Source organism: Peromyscus eremicus, chromosome 20 (genome assembly GCF_949786415.1).
Source record: "Peromyscus eremicus chromosome 20, PerEre_H2_v1, whole genome shotgun sequence".
In the NCBI taxonomy this organism is placed as follows: Eukaryota; Metazoa; Chordata; class Mammalia; order Rodentia; family Cricetidae; genus Peromyscus; species Peromyscus eremicus.
Window position 1 is genome coordinate 27,014,590 of NC_081436.1, and position 19,176 is coordinate 27,033,765.

Below are 19,176 nucleotides of genomic sequence, written 5' to 3' on the forward strand. Positions count from 1 at the left end.
GCGGCCAGGGACATAGGTGACCAGATGGGCTCCAGTGTGCACAGATGGAGTCTGCGACCTGAGCCTCCATTCTCATGTTCCGTGTTGTCCCTCAGTTCTTAATATTTGTGTAGATTTTTGACAGGGGTGCAGTGTGGTTCCAAGCAGCTGTATTCTTGGACTTACATGGAGACCACTTTTGGAGACCTCATCCAAGGCTCCATCCATCGCCAAACTCTTGCATCCCTAGCCCTTCCCCACTTCATGTTTTCAAGGCTCAGACTATGAGGAGAGACACGAATAAGGGGAGAGTACAAGGACAGGGGCTCAGGACAGTATTTCTGCAAAGGCAGTATTGCCCCTCCCTAAGGCACAGGGGCCTCAGCTCTAGACCACCAGGAGCAATCTAAATCCACAGCTGGACAGAGCAGCAGAGCGATTCAAAAGTTGGATATTCCCCTGAGCCTTTTCGCCTTCAACCTGGGCCATCCAGCAATGGTTCCCCGGCAACACCCTTGGCAATACCAGGAGGTGGATGAGTCTAGGGGGAGGGTAGGAGTTGACTCTAAGGCACTGCAGAGTTCCCAGATGGTTGCAAAGGCTATGGCCTGTTTCCAGGTAGATCAGATAGCCCTAGAGCTAGACAGAGTGGTTTGTGGTTTGTCCTGCCATTGGTCAAGCCACCTGGGTCCAAATTCAAACACTTGCCAACATCATGAATAGAAGATCTATCCAGAATGGAGATTTTTTTTGCAAGGACTAAAAATCCAAGTGGAACAGAATCTACTATACTCTGCTGCATCCAAAACCTCACCAAGTACTGGGCTTCCATTTCCCCGCTTCCCAGTCTCTTGTGAGCACACCACCCCAGCCAAGGGATCGGGGCCTAGCTTGGGCTCTGACCCATCACAAGGGCCTTCAGTTATCAGAGCAAGGGCAAGAGAGCCCAGAGACCACCTCACTCGGCCAGCACTCATGCTTCTCTATGAAGAGCATCTTTTAAAACAGGTTTAATGTGTTTTTGTTTTTAAAACAAAACCAAGCGCTTTCCCACTGAGATGAGAACAGGTAGCACCAGGGAGGCAGATGAAACAGAAGCAGCAGCCTCATCCAGTGCACATGGGGGTAGGGGTGAGCCCCATAGGGGCCAGAATGGAGGTCCAGTCAACTGTTCTCCAGTAGGTGCTTGTGCTTATGGGCCCACATGTGCCTACTCGGCAAAGAGCATTTGCTTCTTTAAGCTATTTCCCCAAGACGCTGTGGATCACGGGGCAGGGCATCCTTTACCAACTCAACTCCTCCAAGCTGTGTTGGGCTTGCACCCCTGGACCTCTACAGTGGACTATACCAGGGAGAAAAGGTGGAAGATGGCAGACTGTGTATGCCCCCTCTCTCCCAGTGCAGCAGGAAAAAAGACCAGCGGGCCACAGTAGTCACACGCCATCATGAGAAGCGGCTGGTGAGGGTGCAAGGCCTCCAAGCCTCCGTGCCATGGTAATGAGGGATCGTAGCTGCACTAGCCTCAGGGGCCCCACTTCTCTAGGATCCTGGCTCTCCAGCCACCTCAGGGCTGTCTCTAGACCCCAAACAGCTTCCCCAGCCGTAGGTACCAACATTCCTCCTTGCACAGTGGCCTCTTCCTCCTCCTCTCCAGCCCCCATGCTAGACGGCAGGCTGGCTGGGGATGGAGGGGCTGCGGGGACCACCTCCTCTCCGCAGCCCTCAGGGAGACCTCCATCATCGTCCAGGTGCAGCCACTCGGCCACCTCTTCAGGTGCCAGGCGCTGGTAAGCCAGAGCTGCCAGATGTGTGAGGTCACTGAGCACCCTGCTGTGTTCAGCAGCCTCCTCGACCTGGTGGACCGGCTGCTGCCCAGGCTCAAAGGCTGCCCGAAGACCCAGCAGCCAGCAGCGTTCTATGCTGCCCGCCTGGACCAGGTCCCAAGAGAGGCCAGCCAGGTATAGCATGTCCTTGAGCATGAAGCTTCTCATGAAGTCCAGTGGGGAGCCACTGGCACAAGACACAGCAAGCCTCAGCAGCTCTCGTTTGTACAAATGTTTGAAGGCTGCCACCACACCATGTTCCAACGGTGCAGGGATGTGTGCTCGGCTGCTGCTGCCCTTGGACAAGAAGAGCACTCGAACGGCACCATCAGGTGTCTGCAACTCCTCCGGGGACCCAAGGAGCTCAGGATGGCACTGCCTGGGAGTCTCCCCACTCTCTTCCAGGGCGGGCATCCTAGTGGCCCAGCTTGGACAGGGTGGATGGGCCACCAGCAACACAGCTTTCTGTTGTAGGCAGCTTCGGCGCAGGTAGCGCTTGACGCCAGGGACAAACTCCTCAAAGAACCAGCCCCGAAGAAGAGGACGACTGAGCCAGGCATCCGGACTGTAGCGGTAGGAAGCTGGGAACTTGTCCTGGTTGTGGTGACGCAAGCTGGGTGGGTCTGGTAGCTGCCCGATAACTAGTGGCTTTAACTTGTGGCTGCCCGTCAGGTTGGCGGCCAACAGTACTGTCACTCGGTCGCCTGGCCAGCGCCGGCTGCACCCACCAGGCCCGCTGGAGTTCCCAGTGCCCGGAGTTGCGGCCTGCTCCGGAAGTAACCTCCAGTAGAGACCAGTAACGTTGGCATTGTAGATCTGCTCGTCACCATAGCCGCCCTCGGAGTGGGGTAGAGTGGCCAGCGCACGGTCAGGTAGAACTGCGCCGGGTGGCTGTGCAGGCTCCTCCTTGACAGGCGCAGGGCCTGCGGCCGGGGGTTCAGCCTCGCCATAGATACGCTGGCTGGAGATGCCATGGCGCTTCTGCCAGCGCCAGAACCAGCCATGGCTAGCCTTGAAGGTACACTCGGGGCCATAGATCTGGCGAGCAAAGGCCTCAGCCTGAGCTTGGATGACCGGACCGGACAGCGGCACGCCGTGCTGGCGCAAGGTGAGGAACCACGAGTAGACGGCGCGGTCTATCTCCTCCTCGTTGGCCAGACGCATCTTCTTGCGCTGCGTGCCCACCTCTCCACCAAGCTGGTCCAGAAACCAGCGCAGCTTGGGCTCGTCCTTGAGCCAGCCGCGCAGCGTGCCGCCCGGTACGCCGAAGTCGCGGCACACGCTGGCCTGCCGCTCACCGCCCTTGACGCGCTCGATGGCCTGCAGCTTGTCTTTGATGGAGTAGGCCTTGCGGAAAGTCATTTTTACGGCCACGCGGGGCCGCGGCCCGGGCGCGGTGGGCGGCGGGCGCGCCGTGGGACCCTGGCCGGCAGCGGGCGATCGCTGCGGCTCCGCAAGGCGCCGGGGCGGGGGAAGACGAGCGCTATGAGGGACCGGGTGCAGGGCCGGGCCGGCGGGTGAGCTCGTGGGGTACATGGCGTCGGGGGTGGGGGACCACCGGGCTAGCGAGCCTGACACCCCGCGCGGGCCGCTCGGGGCGGGGCTCGGGGGCGGGGCTGCCCGGGTCCCTCCCTTTTGTCTCGCCAGCCCTGCAGGCACAGGCGCGCTACTCCCGCCCCTCCGTCTCAGGGCGCCTGCGCAAGGTCTGGACTCGGGCGCGTCACCAGCGCGTGCGCACACCAACTCCGTTTCGTGCCGCCCTAGTCCGGCCGCTCCACTCTTCGGGCTGTGCAGGGGTGCTGCGTGTTGGGACGCCCGGTTCTCGGCTGTTTGTGACAACTCCTCGGGTGAAGTGCGGCGCCCGAGGTAGCTATCCCCTGGCTTCTGCCGTAGTGGTTCCTGCATGCATCGTGGTGCATGCTCCGCGGGCGAGGCAGCGCGTGCTGAGGGTTGTGTCCCCCGCCGGGCCTCTCGTGGTCTGTGCCGCTGCGTTTTCCGGGAGCTGCGCGGTCGCCCTCTCTTTCCTTTGCAGTCCTGAGCTCGCAGTTCCAGGTTTTGGTTGCTGCGTCCTTGGCTGGCGTGTGAGTACCGTGGGCCCCGCCTCAAGGAGCGCACGTGCGGCAAAGGCTGGAGTGCCTCGGGCCCGCGCCGATAGGGTTGGCTCCAGCGGATCAGTGAGAGCTACGGGCGTGCGTCCGGTCCTGTGTCGGGCCGGCCCGGGTGGCCACATGGTTGCTAGCTTCCTGAGTTCAGCTTCAGGCGGCCTGCCACGGCCATGACTGACACCCTTGCCGGGTCAGCGTTCGTCTGCCCCAGCTGTTGCCAAGGTCCTAGGTCCTTGCGGTTAAGCACCGAGGACATCCCGAGCCCTAGGCATAGAGAGAACTTGGCTTCGGGTGCAGCCTCGTGGAACTTAGGATGAACACGGGGTAGAGAAAAGGCATGTGATGCCGACTGGCTCAGAATGTAACAGGGCTACGTACTGATTTGAATAAGATGGTTTGGGCAATTTTCTTGGGAAAGGGTCGTTGAAGGGTACGGCCGTTCTTTTTCTAATACGTGAGCGCTCTCTCCTAGCATCGTAGTTTTCTAGAATAAAAGGCTGCCTCGCAGCACAAGAACTTGAAGCTAATCTTTGGGTGCCACACCCCAGAGGTGCTTCTGAATCGTCCCTGTCACTCAGGGTTAACTGGGTCCTACCTCAGGCGGATCTTCTTGGATGAAGCAAAGGATGGATGTGACAGGATCACCAGGTGCCCCCTGAGCCAATCCCATGGGGCAGCAGAGTCGAAAGGAAGAAGTCCTCAAAGGGACAAGGAGTCCCCTCCCAGGCTCTGTGGTGGCTAGTTCAGCACGAGCCTCCCCTTGAACTGCTGGAGACTTCAGTAAACAGTTGGAGAGTTGGCAGAGGGAGCCACTTACACTTTCTTAACCTGGGATGTGTGCTCTGCATGACTTTCTGTCCTCTCAGGAGGAAGCTGGTACAGGGCTAGTCCCTCCAGGCTCAGCTTTTGGCTAGCTGAGGCTCCGGGGCTTACTACAGATGAAGCGGAGGTGCTTGAGAGGGTTTGGGTTTGGTGGGCTGACGGAAGGAGATAATGGCATCGAGCATTTCTGTGCCAGAGATCTCAGATGGTACGTGCTTGTTGAAGGTTGGAGTCATTGAGACATTTGTGTGGAGTACAGGTAATGGAACATGCCTTGGTCTGTAGCTCCACTCGTAGCACAAACTCAGTGGATTTGGGTGGTTAGACCAATCAGAGCCTTAATTTTCCTTTCTGGGTCTAAGATGTCACACATCCATCTCCCGCTTAAGTGTGAGGTTTGGCACAGGTGTGTTAGCAAGTGGAAAGTACTGTCTAGCAAGCCCCCAAGACCTGTGTGTCAGGTCAGGGTACCACTGGTTAAAACAGAAACAGAGGTGGTGGCGCACGCCTTTAATCCCAGCACTCGGGAGGCAGAGCCAGGCGGATCTCTGTGAGTTCGAGGCCAGCCTGGGCTACCAAGTGAGTTCCAGGAAAGGCACAAAGCTACACAGAGAAACCCTGTCTCGAAAAACCAAAAACCAAAAAAAAAAAAAAGAAAGAAACAGAACTAACAAACAATGGCATTTGGGACAAGGAGATTGGGGCTGCCTGGGCTTCGGCTGGGCGTTAGCCTCTGGGTCTCAAGATGGGCAAACAGCACAGGCCAGTGTTTCTAAGTAGGACTGGGATATCCCAGGGGCAGAGTGGGAACTTGGAGATGTAGAATTTAACCCATGAAAAAAGACCAAAGGCATCGTCACTCCTGTGCCTAGCAATGTGGCTACCCCACTGTTGTGACTAAAAAGCTAGCCTTTGCTCCTGAGCCCTCCACATTCCAAGGGCTACCAGCTGCCCCTTTGGACGCTTGACACAGAAAGTCTTGATGGGCAGCCCTGGTTCACAGACTCGGGCTAGGTGAGCCCAGAGGGTGTTGCTATTGGGGTAAAGGGGTATGAGTTAGGCTTGCTGGCAGACCCCATTCCCTACTCACCTTCCTCATGAGGACAGGTAGTATTGGGAGCCCAACAGCGATATGACTGATGGAGTGACATGCTATTTCGGAGTGTCCAGAGGACAGAAGATACGGGGCTTAGGGCTCAGAAAGCCAGCTCCTAGGGAGATTTTCCCTATCGTTCCTGGCACGCGGAAACCTTCAGATGTGTGCTCCTGTGGTGGGGCACCGCTGTGACATACCAATTCTCAGCTTCTCAGGGTCCAGCCCCCAAGCCAGAAGTGTCACTGGCGGGAGCCGCTGCCTGATCTAAACGAGTAGAAGCTATGAGAGTCATAACACCTGTTTGCAGAGCAGATGGAGGCTGGCCCTCGGAGGCTGCAGCTGGCCAGTAAGCTCTTTTGGCAAATTCCTTGGGAGTGGGGTGAGGGCTGGGTGCTGGACTACATGGCCGTGCCCAGCTGTTGAACATATCTCAGGACCTAGGACCTATCGGGCCTGTCTGCCACATGAGTGGCCTTCTTCCAGGGCTCTCCAGAGCTCAGGCATTGTCTCTCACGCAAAGGGTCTTGACAGCTCACCTCTGGTGGCCAGTCTTGCATTCTAGACTCCAGCCTATATCCGAGAGCAGGGCAAGGGCTGCTTAGGCCATTTCTTTCTAGGCCCTTTGATGTGTCTGAGCCTGCATCCCCAGAAGTTGGCTTTCCTTTCTGGTACTTCAGTCTCTTTGGCATGTGTTTCTGCTCTTGTCCAGATTAAACCTCAAGAGAAAGAAAGGGCAACCCTGTTGTAGGGATGTGGGTATTGGCAAACCCGTGCTTGTAGGGGTTTGAGAAGTTCACTGCTGCATGTTCCCAGACTATTTTTCCTGGACAACTGCAGGTTTGCATATGAGTGTCCTCCAGGGAAGTGATGGCGTTCAGGTATGCCCAGTCTGGGTACAGACTGGCTAACGTCCTCAGCCTATCGTACACCTGTTGGGAAAGCAGGTTGGGGAAGACCTTGTCCCTTGGGAGCCTTTGCTGTTTGTGCTGAGGTCTTGGGTTGGCATTCCAACCCAGAGGTGGCACCATTTCAGTAAGAGATCCAGTACCAGTGTGCACACTGGATCTTGGTGGCACCAGAGCCCACAGCTTGGAGCTATCTGGACCTGGACCACTTGGTCCCTTGGAGATAGGGCAGTGCGGGGGGGGGGGGGGGGTGTCCTTAGATTCCAAAGCCTTGCCAGTGAAGGGAAGACGCTGGTCTTCTTCCACAGCTAAGGGGTCATCTGTAGGTGCTAGCTCACCTTGATGCAGGTTGTAGGCTCAGAACAGGACAGGAGTGGGAGTAGGCAGCTTCCATGGTGGTTTCTGCTTGTCTCCTAGATAGTAGGAACCCTAAGAGCTACCTATCAGGGGCTAACGGAAGAGTGCTGCCCCTCAAAGATGAGGACCAGGCAGCCACCTGGGATTTGGTGGTGCATCTCATTTTGTCCTCTTCTGCCATTCCACCTTGACAAGCAGCTTCTGGAAGGCCAGCCAGGCTGACCGAGCCGCTGTCTGCCGTGGGTGGCCTTGCCCACTCCTCTAACCTTGCTGCTTTTCCTTCATGCTGTCCTAGGAGGCCAAAGCAAAAGTAAGTACACCTGCAAAGTGCCCTGTGTGTCTCCCTTCACCTGCGCCAAGGAGCCCCCAGCCACCGCCTTGCCCGAGGGAGGCATACCCATGCCGAGTTTGAGCTTGCTGGGACAGGGCAGTGGTGTAGTTAGCTGTTCTGGTGGCAAGTGTGTACCCATGTGGCCCTGACACCAAGCAGGCCAGCACGTAGCCCTCTGCCCTATGGAGAAATGGTGGCCAGTCATGAAGATGTGGCCTAAGGAGGTGGCCCTGTCCCTTCTAGGGAGAGCATTGGAAGTAGCTACATCTGTTTCCTTTAGGAGGGTTCCAACCTAGTCTAAGTTTGGTAGGGGGCATTGCTGAAGGGAATGGTCAGCCCAGACCGGTAGTGCTCCACAAGAGCAGAGCAGCCTTAGGGACCGAAAGCCAGGAGGTGGGTGTCAGTCAGGTCCTGCTGTGATGGCATGCACTGCCCCCTTGGTGACAGTGGGTGATGTCACAATGCTCTGCCTCCTGGGATCCTCCTCAGTCCCTGCCCCTGCCCCTGCCACTTGGCCTTGGTAAGTAAGGGGGTGGCCTGGAGACCTCTCTACGCTGGGCCTCTGGCTCCTGGCCCTGGCTCCTCACAGTAGAGAGAGCTTGGGTGGGCAGTACTAAAGAACTTTAGATCTCTCTTGCAGGTAGGCTTCAGGGTATGACAAGTAGAGTTTTCCAAGGTCCTGAGCAGAGGTTAGATTTGGATAGCTTAACGCTCTTCCAGTTAAGCATTTTGTTGGTGTATTAGGAAAAGATCCTAGACGGTGAGATGAAGGTTTGCTCTCCAGCCAAAGGATTCCCTTCCACTCCCTGAGAGCCCAGCAGATGGCCTAGGTGTTCCTTACAGACCCACAGAAGCAGCAAGATAGCAGCATCTATACCCTAGTCCTTGAGTTCTGTTAGTTGAGTCCAGACTACCAAAATCTTGATAGGACCACCCTTCTAGGGCAGGGTGGCACTAAGAGCTTCCTTGTGGCCTTCTGGGTTGGCTGGTAGAGCCTGGAACCTCTCTCTCCCATGGTGCAACATTCGGCTTCAGGAGTAGTGGAGGCAGGTCTTCCTCCCTGTGGCTATTGGTCTGTGCTTCAGAGTCACACCCTGCCGAGGGAGCAGGTACCTAAAGTCACACAGAGCTTGAGGTAACACCATGTCCAATAAGGAAGCAGAGACCCCTGGGGCAAGGGTCTTGTCCACTGATTACCGTCTCGAGTAGGATATGGTATCCTGAGACTCTGGGGTCTCCTTATGACCCTTTGGGTCAGAGGGATTCAGAGTTGTAGTCTGGTGGCCTCCTGATGGGGAGGAGATGCCAGCTGATTAAGGAGCCCTGTTGGTGGTGGACACTCAATCCCTGACCCATCCCGGTGAGGTCAGTCAGGCTCACAGAGACACTGTCCCTTTTCCTAAGACTTGCCCCTGCTCCAGAAAGGCACACGGGTCTGGGTAGGGTTGTGTGACCAGGATCGGTGCAGGGGACTTTCAGTGATGGGCCGCTTGCTGGTGCTCCATCCACCTTGGCAGTCACAAATCCCTGTCAGTGATCTGGAGACATCAGCCCCCTCAAGGAGGTGTCAGGCTCAGCATATGCAAAGCACAGCCCGTGTAAGTTTGATTTCAGTAAACCATGAGTGATTTACTAAAAGTAAGCATAGAACACCTCATGGGATGTGTTGACCCTAAAAAAACAAAAACCATAATTGTTTATATTAAAGCCCATTGTCAATGAGTGCAGCTGTTTGTTTTATTTGCCACCCTATCTGGGGGCCCCGGGAGAGATGGTATCTGCTGAGTTTGGAGGTGTTAGATCCCTTTCTGAAGCTATGGGCTTGTTGGGTTAGCAAAGGCAGCATATGCAGTCATAAGATGTGGGTGTTTGCATAAATGCGTATGCTACTTTTGGTTTACCGGAGCTCCTGGTGTGGATTTGACTTTTGTGCCCTTGCATGTCATCTGGCAGAGCCCCTTCGGGTGCCTTGCCCTCTCCTTTCCCCGGGCCTCCCTGCCCACCCTTGCCTGCCAGAACTGAGGAGGGCGAGGGAGGCAGGTGCCTCTGCTGTGTTGCAACTGCCCTTCTTGTGCTTGCTTTTTAATGCTGCGCCCGAAGATGAGGAGCGGGAAGGCCTCTTGTGCGCTGGAGACCGTCTGGGAGGACAAGCACAAGTATGAGGAAGCCGAGCGGCGCTTCCATGAGCATGAGGCCACGCGAGCCGCCGCCGCCGCCGCCGCCTCTGTCCAACAGCTCCTGGCCAAGGTGCCAGCTGTGAACGGGCCCAGCCAGGAGGACATAGAGGACACCGACGAGGCAGAGGCCCCCAACACCAGCAGCAGGAGTGATCCCAGGAAGAGCCATGAGTGCAAGAAGCCCCTACAGAAAAAGAGGAAGCGATCCCCCAAGAGTTGGCTTGGCCAGGCGGACCTGGCCCTCGTGGGCCTCTCAGCTGACCACGTATGGCTGGACAAGCCCCTCTTCGACCAGGCAGAAAGCTCCTACCGCCAGAGGCTGGCAGATGTGGCCGCTCAGGCAGCCCAACCGCCTGTTCTGGCCGCTCGGGGCCCCTGTACGCATGGAAGCCATGTGGCCTGCCACCATGTGATCTGGGGGGTCTGGGTCAACAAGTCTTGCTTTGATCAGGCTGAGCGGGCTTTTGTGGAGTGGTCTCAGGCCTTGCTGCTGGCTGTAGAAGGGAGCCACAGGCAGGGGACTCCTGACACGGGCCAGCCGGCTGTCTCTCCTGATCGGGCCTTGGCCTGCCAGCCTTGCCCACCAGCTAACGGCCAGCCTCCTCTGGGCAGCCTGCAGGCCCTGGTGCGGGAGGTGTGGCTGGAGAAGCCCCGGTACGATGCAGCGGAAAGGGGCTTCTATGAGGCCCTGTTTGATGGCCACCCCCCAGGGAAAGTGCGTCTGCAAGAGCGAGCCAGTCAGGCAGAGGGTGCCCGGAGGGGCCGCAGAGACCGACGGATTCGCAATGCTGTAGGAAACAAGCGAGCTGGGTCAAAATGGGCTGATGGGGAGGCCCCCTCTGCTCTGCCCTACTGGTACTTCCTACACAAGGACGCAGAGGCCCCCTGGCTCAGCAAGCCTACCTACGACAGTGCCGAGTGCCGCCACCATGCTGCCGAGGCCCTGCGCATAGCCTGGCGCCTAGAAGCTGCCTCCTTGGCTCACCGACCCACACCCCGTTCTGGCCCATCCATGTCCAGCCTGAGACCCAAGTAGGAGAAATATGGCTGCAGGTGTCGGGACTGACCTGGGCTACGAGCATAATAAGGGACAGCTGTCTCTAGGCTGGTGTCCCTCATACTCCCCTGTGGACCTGACCAGCTTGAATGTAGGGATGGGGTGGGCACCCGTACTGCTGTCCTTGAGGGTTACAGAGTCCTGAGTTGCTAGTGTTGGTGGGGAAAGGGGTCTACATGAGGCAAAGCCCCCTTGTCAAGGAACCCAGAAAACAGATTGTTGGCAGGATGAATGAATGGGAAACCTTGTAGCTGGGTCTCTGGCACCTGACAGGGTGTTGACACCCACAGCCCAGGTTAGAGTATGTGTTCATTGAGGTAAGGGTGGGCGTTAAATCCAAGAGCAGCACATGGCTGATCCAGCAGCCTCTGAAGGGTGCTTGTCATTTTGACCTCCCCGTGAGGAAAGAAACCTGCCTTTAGCCCAGGGCCCCCCAAGGGATCTTGCTCCAATACAGGTGGATGGAGTCCTAACAGTGGTCTCTGAAGGGCTGGTGGCAGGTCATAGTGACCGTGGGAGGTGGCCCCTAGGCAGATAGGTCTGATGGATAAACGTAGAAGGGACAGGAGTAACACCAATCTTGGGTGGATAGGGGCAAATGGGAGTGGAACCCAGTGGTCTGTCTGCTACCTACCTGCCCCTGTGTTCACAGTGGCCTGGCTCCTCACCAAGGCATCCTGGGAAGGGGGTACAGTGTCAGGGCTCTGTCCTTGTTAGAAGACACTTGGGGTGGTCTGGTGATGGCCTGGGGCCTTCCACACAGAAAATTGGCAGAGTGAGATTGGTTGGTCTGTCCCACCTGGCAGGAAGGGCAGGCTAGTGAATGGTGGGTTCTGTGGACACTTTGCGGCCCCTAGCTCCCGTCCTGTGCCAGGTGTAGGAGCTACGTGGTAGGGCATGACTTGCAGAAGCCTAGTGAGCTATGGTCCAGAACAGCAGTTCTCAGACTCTGGGCTTGGTAGCCATAGAGCTTTCGTTGTACCATCTTAATCAAAACAGACAGGTGCTAAAAGTGCTTTTATACTGAAAGAGAACGACAAACTTGTTGCATGCTGGGAAGACACATTTTTGTGAAAAAGAACTTGAGGGGCCAGAGTGGACTTGTCTCATTGTTAAAAAACCTGTTTGGCTGCAGGGTGGGCAGGTGGCTGGCTGCTGATCTTACAGTTGCTATTGTGCCCTAGCTGCTGGTGTGGGTTAGGGTTGGACTGTATGATTAGAACAGTCAGGGCCTGGGTGCCTAGTGGTCTGGAGGACTGGCCTAGGGACACCCCTCACCCAGGCCCTGGTAGGCCTTCCTTTTGTGTGTGGAAGGGGCTTGGTGTTGAACATTGTGGTCTTAGGCAGCAGAGAGGCAGTTCATGAGCCAAGCAGGACTGTGAGCCGACCCAGCATGTCACAGCCTCCAAGGCAACCCTGTTGGTTATCTCTGGCCTGGTCCTGGGTACTCAGGCAGGGTAGGCCTGGAGCCTGTGGGGAACGTGAGGCCAGAGATTGACTGCAAGTTTTTCTAGCCACACTGACCTAGCCACTCTTTCCCATCTCAGCAGAAAAATGGCTACAAACTTTCTAGTGCACGAGAAGATCTGGTTTGACAAGTTCAAATACGATGATGCGGAAAGGAAATTCTACGAGCAGATGAATGGGCCCGTGACTGCTGGCTCCCGCCAGGTGAGGACCGTGCTTAGGGTTGGTGGAACCAGGTGGGCCAGAGACACGTTAGGGCCAAGTGGCCCTGTTCAGGAATCTTTAGAAGGGCCTTGGCAGAATGCTGGGGTGCTTCTGCCCTTGGCTCCTGACCCTAACACATGGGACAGCCCACTCTTAATGCTCCCAGGCGGCTGGGGCCAACAAACAGACAGGTGTTTAGGGGTGGTGTGTGGCCAGGCCTCAGCATGTGTAGACTTCGTGTACCCAGACTTTGTGGTCCCGGCCTCAGCCACCTTCCGCTTTTCACTGTCCTGGGAGCTTTCATTCTGTGTAATGCATTCATCTCTTCGTAATGCATTCTTGCTTTTTGAGTGAGGGTTCTTAGAGATCTTGTTTTGTATGGGGGGGTTTTTGTGTGTGTGTGTTAAAAAATTTTTTTTAACCAAAACAAAAAAGACTGGTTCTTTCTGCACTGTCTGCAGGAGAATGGTGCCAGCGTGATCCTCCGTGACATTGCAAGAGCCAGAGAGAACATCCAGAAATCCCTGGCCGGAGTGAGTACCCACGGCCCGTGTACCCATGGGCTCGTGCTCGGCCAAACAGCATGTCTGATTTTTTTTTTTTTAAACCCTTCAGTACTGCTGACTATTTTGGCCTTTGGAGCAAGTTAGGGCACAGGGTGTGGTGCTGTGCTGTTGGAGGACGTGAATGCTGAGGCCTCCATACCCACATTGCCATGGAAAATCGTCTTTCTCTAGACTTTTCCATGTCTCTTCTTTCATGCGTACTAGAGGTCACTCTAGCTATTCCTGAAGTGCCTGCCATGGGCTGCCTGGGCTAAGCAGTGTCATTTTGCAGGGTGTATACTGTAGGCTCATGCCTTGGAAGCCTGTTCTTCCTGCTTGCTCCCTTGCTGAAGAAGCACACATTCCCCTATCCCTGAGACTACTCTTCCTCCTGACTAGGTGGGGCCCTTCATGGAAAGGGGATAATTATTTAGTGAGGTATGCTAGTCAGCATCATCTTGGACCAGAGAGGGACCCTGCATGGCCTCCAGGTCTCAGACCAAGGCTGGGTATTCCCCATCTGACTCTAGCGTTCTGGGCTAGCTAAGAAAGGTGTTCCCTTTAAATGGCAGGCAGACTTGCTCTGTGTTCCTTACTCCAGAGAAGTCAGGACCTCAGTCTGTCTCTCTGGAATGGGTTTATGCCCTGGAACAGGTTTTCTGATGGATCTCTAATGGGTTACCACAACCTTACTGCTTAGAGCAATGTGAATTTATCATCGGATGGTCCTGAAGGTCAGAGGCCGGAATAGGGCCAAAGGCAAATAGAGTTGGGTTCCTTCTGAGGCTCTGAGCATCCATTTCTTACCTGTCCGCTTCTCTTGGGGCAATGCATGTCCTTTGGCATCTCGTCCTATCAGCCTCTACCATCTCTGTGGCCCTGCTGCATCCCAGCATCACAAGGCTCCTTGTGAATGCACCGAACCTACCCAGATAGTTCAGGTTCTCGTTTTGTCTTTAAACCCCTCACTGAATCTTGTTGGCCATTTTTGAAAGCATGCTGTATAAAGCAGCTGATTTATAGTCAACAGGCAAATTCCCATTCAAAACAGGGAAGTGTAGAAAGGATCACTGGTCCCAAACAATTTGAGACTCCTGCCAGGCTTCCTGAATAGTGCTTTGTGGCCGGCCTGTGTGGCCCCTGGGAGACAGTTTTCACCAAACAGCACTGTTGAAGCTGAAATTTTAACAACCGTCCTGCCTGTGGAGGGTAGAGATCTTCAGCCTTTAAAAAAAATGTTTTTAATATTTTGTCCTGATTCCCTTTTTGGTCTAAATGAGTGGTGCTTTTTGCTAGTTAATTTTCAAGAACTTTGCAGGTGTACTTTGTCACAGAAATCTGCGCCGTGGCAAGAAGTTCCTCTGGGTATTTTTGATCCCATCACATTTCTTAGCACCTGTCAGGATGGCCATGGGAATTCACAAGTCCCATCCGTGGTTGGTCTCTGACCTTTCAAGTCCTTGCACCTGCCGCTCTACCCAAGGCAGCCACTGCTTCCTTCAACAGTTTGCTTCCCAACAGTGAATTTGTTGCTCTTTGCACTCTAGAGAGGCCAGGAGTTTCCCCAGCTACCCGGCCCTGGCTTTTTTTCTGCTCTGCAGTTTTCCCTGTTTCTTCTCTCCCATCAGTAGTAAAAAGAAAGCAGGCTATGCCTTCCACACCTGGCCTAGAAATCTCAGCTAGAGCCGGGCGGTGGTGGCGCACGCCTTTAATCCCAGCACTCGGGAGGCAGAGCCAGGCGGATCTCTGTGAGTTCAAGGCCAGCCTGGGCTACAAAGCGAGTTCCAGGAAAGGCGCAAAGCTACACAAAGAAACCCTGTCTGGGGGGGGGGGGGATCTCAGATAGAATGGAACTTCCTGGCTAGGTGTACAATCACAGCACTTGGTTAACCTGAGGCAAGAGGATTGCCACAAGTTCGAGATCTGCACTTGGGAAACCAACAAAAAACGTCTCAGCTGAAGATCAGGTTTCTCTCACTTAGAAGTCCTGGAAACAGTGGGACTAAACTCCCTACTGAGGCCTGTGCCCACTGCCATCTCCACGTCGTTACGGATTTGATCCAGCGGTACCCCATTTCCTGTGGCCACGGTCTGGGTTGATTCCTAGTTGCTCCATCAGATTACCACAGCTAGTGACTTAAAATGACACAGATCTGCCATCTTACAGTTCTAGAGGTCACATCTTTTAGAGGGTATCTTGTGGAGCAGAACCAGGGTGTCCGTGGTGTCCTTTCGAAGTCTGGAGAAGACCCAGTCCATCTTTCCCACCTGTCTGATCACCCTGCCTCTATTTCCCTTGTCCCGCTGCCATGCATGGAGCATTTAGAGCAGCGGTTCTCAACCTTCCTAACGCTGCGACCCTTTAATACAGCTCCTTATGCTGTGCTGACCCCTAACCGTAAAATGATCTGCTACTTCATAACTGTAATTTTGCTACCGTTATGAATCATAATTTAAACTTTTCTGATGGTCTAAGGTGACCCCTGTGAAAGGGTTGTGACCCACAGGTTGAGAACCACTGATCCAGGTCTTTAGTTCCATCTATTAACTCTGCTTTGCTGTGTGAACTAACATTATAAGCTCTGGAGATTCAAGACAGCCATTTCTAGGCCACTTTTCTACCAGATGGTCAGGAGTGCACAGCCTTTTCAAAAGGCTGCACACGTGACCCCTTCTTGGTCCTGCCTGACTTGTGTTAGTTCTCATCCTGTCATTCTCAAATCCAAACCCATGATCCCATGCTCGCCCCGTGAAGCTCAGGCTGGGTAGACATGGGGTAAGGGAGACAGATTTGTATAACTGGTCTGGCACATTTGAGCTTCAGCATCCAGAAAGCTGGGTTGTTCTCAGCAGCCATTCACCGTCTCTGGTGAATGTCCCTTGGCTCTGCCGGGCTGTCCCTTGCCAGATCCTTTCCTGCGTACCAGGCCTGCTGTATAGAATGGGAAAACCCTCAGGTGTTTTGGAAACAGCCCAGCATTCCAGCCTAGCTTCCACTCATGTGCTCTAGTCTTTGGAACTGTCTGGCCTTGCTTGCAGGTGGACTGAAGGACCTCCCTTCAGTGCTAGCTGTGCCAAAAACCCCTCCATAGGGCTCTGCTGCCACATGCAAGTATTTAAAAAGAACAGGAAGTTACATTTGTTGTCAGCGTAAATGCTGCTGTGCCGTGTGTTTGGCAGAGGCCTGTGTCTGTGTTACCTCTTGAGTGGAGCAGATTCTGCCCGCCTCCCTCCTTCAGAAGACGTCCGAGCAGGGCCTGCTGAGATCATTTGGGGCTCGGACTTGCTTGCAACTTTTTTTCAGAGCGAGTAACCCTCCTGCCTATGAGTGGGACTAACATCTGAGAGCATGAAGCTAGAAGCCTGGGTTTGCAGCAAGGGGAGCCTGCCCTGTGCCCTCCTGAGCCTTCTGGGGCCACCTCAGGAGCAAGCTCACAGGTGCTGGCACCACCCGCACACTCCTTCCTTCCAGCCCTTCAACTGCTTTCCCTCCTGTTTCTAGCTCAAGGTGATGCTGCCCAACTCCCCTGAGGCCCTGGGCCAGGCCACCCCTGGGACTGTAAGTCCTGCTGCTTTCTCTGTTTGGCTCCCTTGTCCTATCCTCTGCTTGGCTGAGAATGTCACAGTGGGCTGTATAGCCATTCTCCCTGAAGACAACAGCTCTTCACTGCTCTCCCTGTCCCTCTCTCTGTCTTGTGGCCCCTTACCTACCTAGGCCTTTCTATGTTGCTTTTCCAGCAGATCTTGACCAAGTACCATAGGGGACTCATTAAGACTGACTGAGTCTTTGCCAGACCTTCAGCTCAGTCTGGGCTCTGCTTCTGAGTGGCTGTAAGGGGATCCTAGAAGCAGACTAAAGTACTAAGACCAGTGTTTCCCCCCACTTACAGAGCTCAGGCCCTGGGGCCTCCAGTGGACCTGGTGGAGATCATAGTGAGCTCGTTGTACGGATTGCCAGTCTGGAAGTGGAGAACCAGAACCTTCGAGGCGGTGAGGGCTTGGGTCTGACAGGTGGGGCTCCAGCTCTAGCCTCTGCTGTCTGACTGGTACCCCCTTGTGCCCACAGTGGTACAAGATCTGCAGCAGGCCATTTCCAAGTTGGAGGCCCGGCTGAGCACTCTGGAGAAGAATTCACCTGCTCACCGAGCCACAGCCCCACAGACCCAAGTGAGTACCCTTCCAGGCTTGGGAAGGAGCCTCGGACTTGTGGTGGTTGGTGCTTGCTGGTTTCTGCCTCTACCTCCTGACTTACCCCAGGCAAGATTGACCCTCAGGGCAGGCTGCCTTGGCCTTCCTGAGGGCTGGCCTTCCTTCGGTTAGCTGAAATATGTAGAGGGCTAGACGAGTCCCCACCCTCCTCCCTTCCTCTGTGGCAGCATGTGTCTCCTATGCGTCAAGTGGAGCCTCCAACCAAGAAGGCAGCCACCCCAGCAGAGGACGATGAGGACAACGACATTGACCTGTTTGGCAGTGATGAGGAGGAAGAAGATAAGGAGGCCGCCCGACTGCGGGAGGAGAGGCTGCGGCAGTACGCAGAGAAGAAAGCCAAGAAGCCCTCCCTGGTGGCCAAATCCTCCATCCTCTTAGACGTCAAGCCTGTGAGTGGTGGCGGGGTGGGCCTCTGGGAGGCTGGAGGTGGAGGGTGGGGTGCTGTGTGGCCTGAGCACAGGCTCAGGTTCTGAGACACTGGAACACACCCTCCTGACACAAGAACAGAAATGTGGAACCGGACTCATGCACATTTGGGGCTATCCCCAAGAGCTCTTTTTAAAGAAGCAAAGTTGTGTCTTCTAGTTTGGATGGGGGGGAGGGGGGGAGAGACGGAAGGTAGGGGGGTGGGAGGAAGGGGTCATGGGTGTTTAGCCTGGTGTTCTAGAGGTTTCTGAGATGGCTTACTCAGCCCCCTCCCCCCATTCTCTCACAGTGGGATGATGAAACAGACATGGCCCAGTTGGAGGCTTGTGTGCGTTCCATCCAGTTGGACGGGCTGGTCTGGGGGGGCTCCAAGCTCGTGCCTGTTGGCTATGGCATCCGGAAGTTGCAGATCCAGTGCGTGGTGGAAGATGACAAAGTGGGCACCGACCTGCTAGAAGAGGAGATCACCAAGTTTGAGGAGCATGTGAGTGGGCATGGGCACCCAGGGGTGGGGAGACCGGGTGGACGCTGGGACGCTGCTGCCCCACATCCATAGGAACATCCCTCCTAAACCCCACTACGGAGCACGAGCAGGAAGGCCTTTCGGCAATCTACACCACCCCCCTTTGTCTCCATCCACAGGTGCAGAGTGTCGACATCGCGGCTTTCAACAAGATCTGAAAGTCCAAGAGTGTGGTTCGTGTGTGTGAGCACCTGTTGAGATTAAAGGCTGAGACTCCGCACTCTGGCTCTTGTGTTACTTGGTGTGCCATACTCTGCCAGGCTCTAGCCGTGCTTGTCCCAGCCCAGCACACCTCTTGCCTCTTCAAGCTGTTTGGGCCCAGAAACAGAATCTGTTGGGCCCACTCTTGTCCACCCTCTGCCTCTTGTCCCTGCTGCTGTGGCCATGTGGAGTACACCTAGGCCTGATCTAACAGCCCTCTTGGCTCTCCTTACCTCAGGAGGGGCATGGCAGTTAACTGGAGTGAGGCACATCTTTTATGTTCTGGGATGGTTGGATACGGACAGCCAGCTGTACTGTGTGGGATTTTGCCTGCCCATTCCACTCAAATCCCTTGTGGTCAGTGCTTGGGTGTTGGATGAAGTAGTGTGGACGTCTAGGTGGGGGGATACCATGTGTGACTGTTTCCTGTCTATGGTGTTCATCATGATCCTTCAGCCATCGGGAAGCAGTGTGATCCCTCCCCCTCAAAAGCTTTCCTGTGGGGCCTGAGATGCAGGATGCAATATAAACTGTCACCTGAGGAAGGATGACTTAGCAGTTAAGAGCACTGGCTGCTCTTCCAGAAGATGGGGGTTCAATTCCCAGCACCCACATGGAAGCTCACAACCAGCTGTAATGTAACTTCAGTTCCAGGGTATCTGATGCCCTCTTCAGGCCACTGGGCATTAAGTCTGCCCGTAGTACACAAACACTCATACAACACTTTTTTTTTTTTTTTTTTTTTTTTTAAATAAATTTTGCTATGTAGCCTTGGCTGGCCTGGAACTTGGCCTGGAACTTGTTAGAGATCCCCCTGCGTCTGCTTCCCCAGGGCTGGGATTAAAGGCATTCACCACCACATAAACTGTCCTGGGACATTGACTCACTATGAGCCTAGTAGCTGGGTTGAACAGACACCCTCCTCACTGGTGCTGCTGGTGGTTGAGTT

The 19,176-nt window shown here is 55.1% G+C and overlaps 2 protein-coding genes and 1 long non-coding RNA gene across 14 annotated transcripts; 1 reads left to right on the plus strand and 2 right to left on the minus strand.

The window, feature by feature from the left end:
- Positions 1–973: 973 nt before the first annotated feature.
- On the minus strand, positions 974–4,215 carry Tigd5 (tigger transposable element derived 5). The gene has a single exon (XM_059247930.1). It carries the CDS (start codon positions 3,705–3,707, stop codon positions 1,413–1,415), a length of 2,295 nt encoding a protein of 764 aa, XP_059103913.1. The 5' UTR covers positions 3,708–4,215; the 3' UTR covers positions 974–1,412.
- On the plus strand, positions 3,569–18,246 carry Eef1d (eukaryotic translation elongation factor 1 delta). 11 transcript variants are annotated; one of them, XM_059247934.1, is made up of 10 exons: positions 7,858–7,938; positions 9,519–10,627; positions 12,200–12,323; positions 12,785–12,856; positions 16,371–16,427; positions 16,759–16,858; positions 16,935–17,035; positions 17,245–17,466; positions 17,793–17,987; positions 18,146–18,246. In XM_059247934.1, exons 2-10 carry the CDS (start codon positions 9,519–9,521, stop codon positions 18,182–18,184), a joined length of 2,019 nt encoding a protein of 672 aa, XP_059103917.1. In that variant the 5' UTR covers positions 7,858–7,938; the 3' UTR covers positions 18,185–18,246. The 11 variants fall into 11 exon arrangements, with proteins under 11 accessions (XP_059103923.1, XP_059103922.1, XP_059103924.1 ...); XM_059247935.1 differs by lacking the exon at positions 7,858–7,938 and adding an exon at positions 7,956–8,058; XM_059247940.1 differs by lacking the exons at positions 7,858–7,938; positions 9,519–10,627 and adding an exon at positions 3,569–3,668.
- On the minus strand, positions 5,863–7,849 carry LOC131897069 (uncharacterized). 2 transcript variants are annotated; one of them, XR_009375576.1, is made up of 3 exons: positions 7,485–7,849; positions 7,069–7,378; positions 5,863–6,541 (listed from the first exon to the last, which is right to left on the minus strand). It is a non-coding gene; the product is annotated as an uncharacterized LOC131897069 (long non-coding RNA). The 2 variants fall into 2 exon arrangements; XR_009375577.1 differs by having other exon boundaries at positions 5,863–6,754.
- Positions 18,247–19,176: the final 930 nt, after the last annotated feature.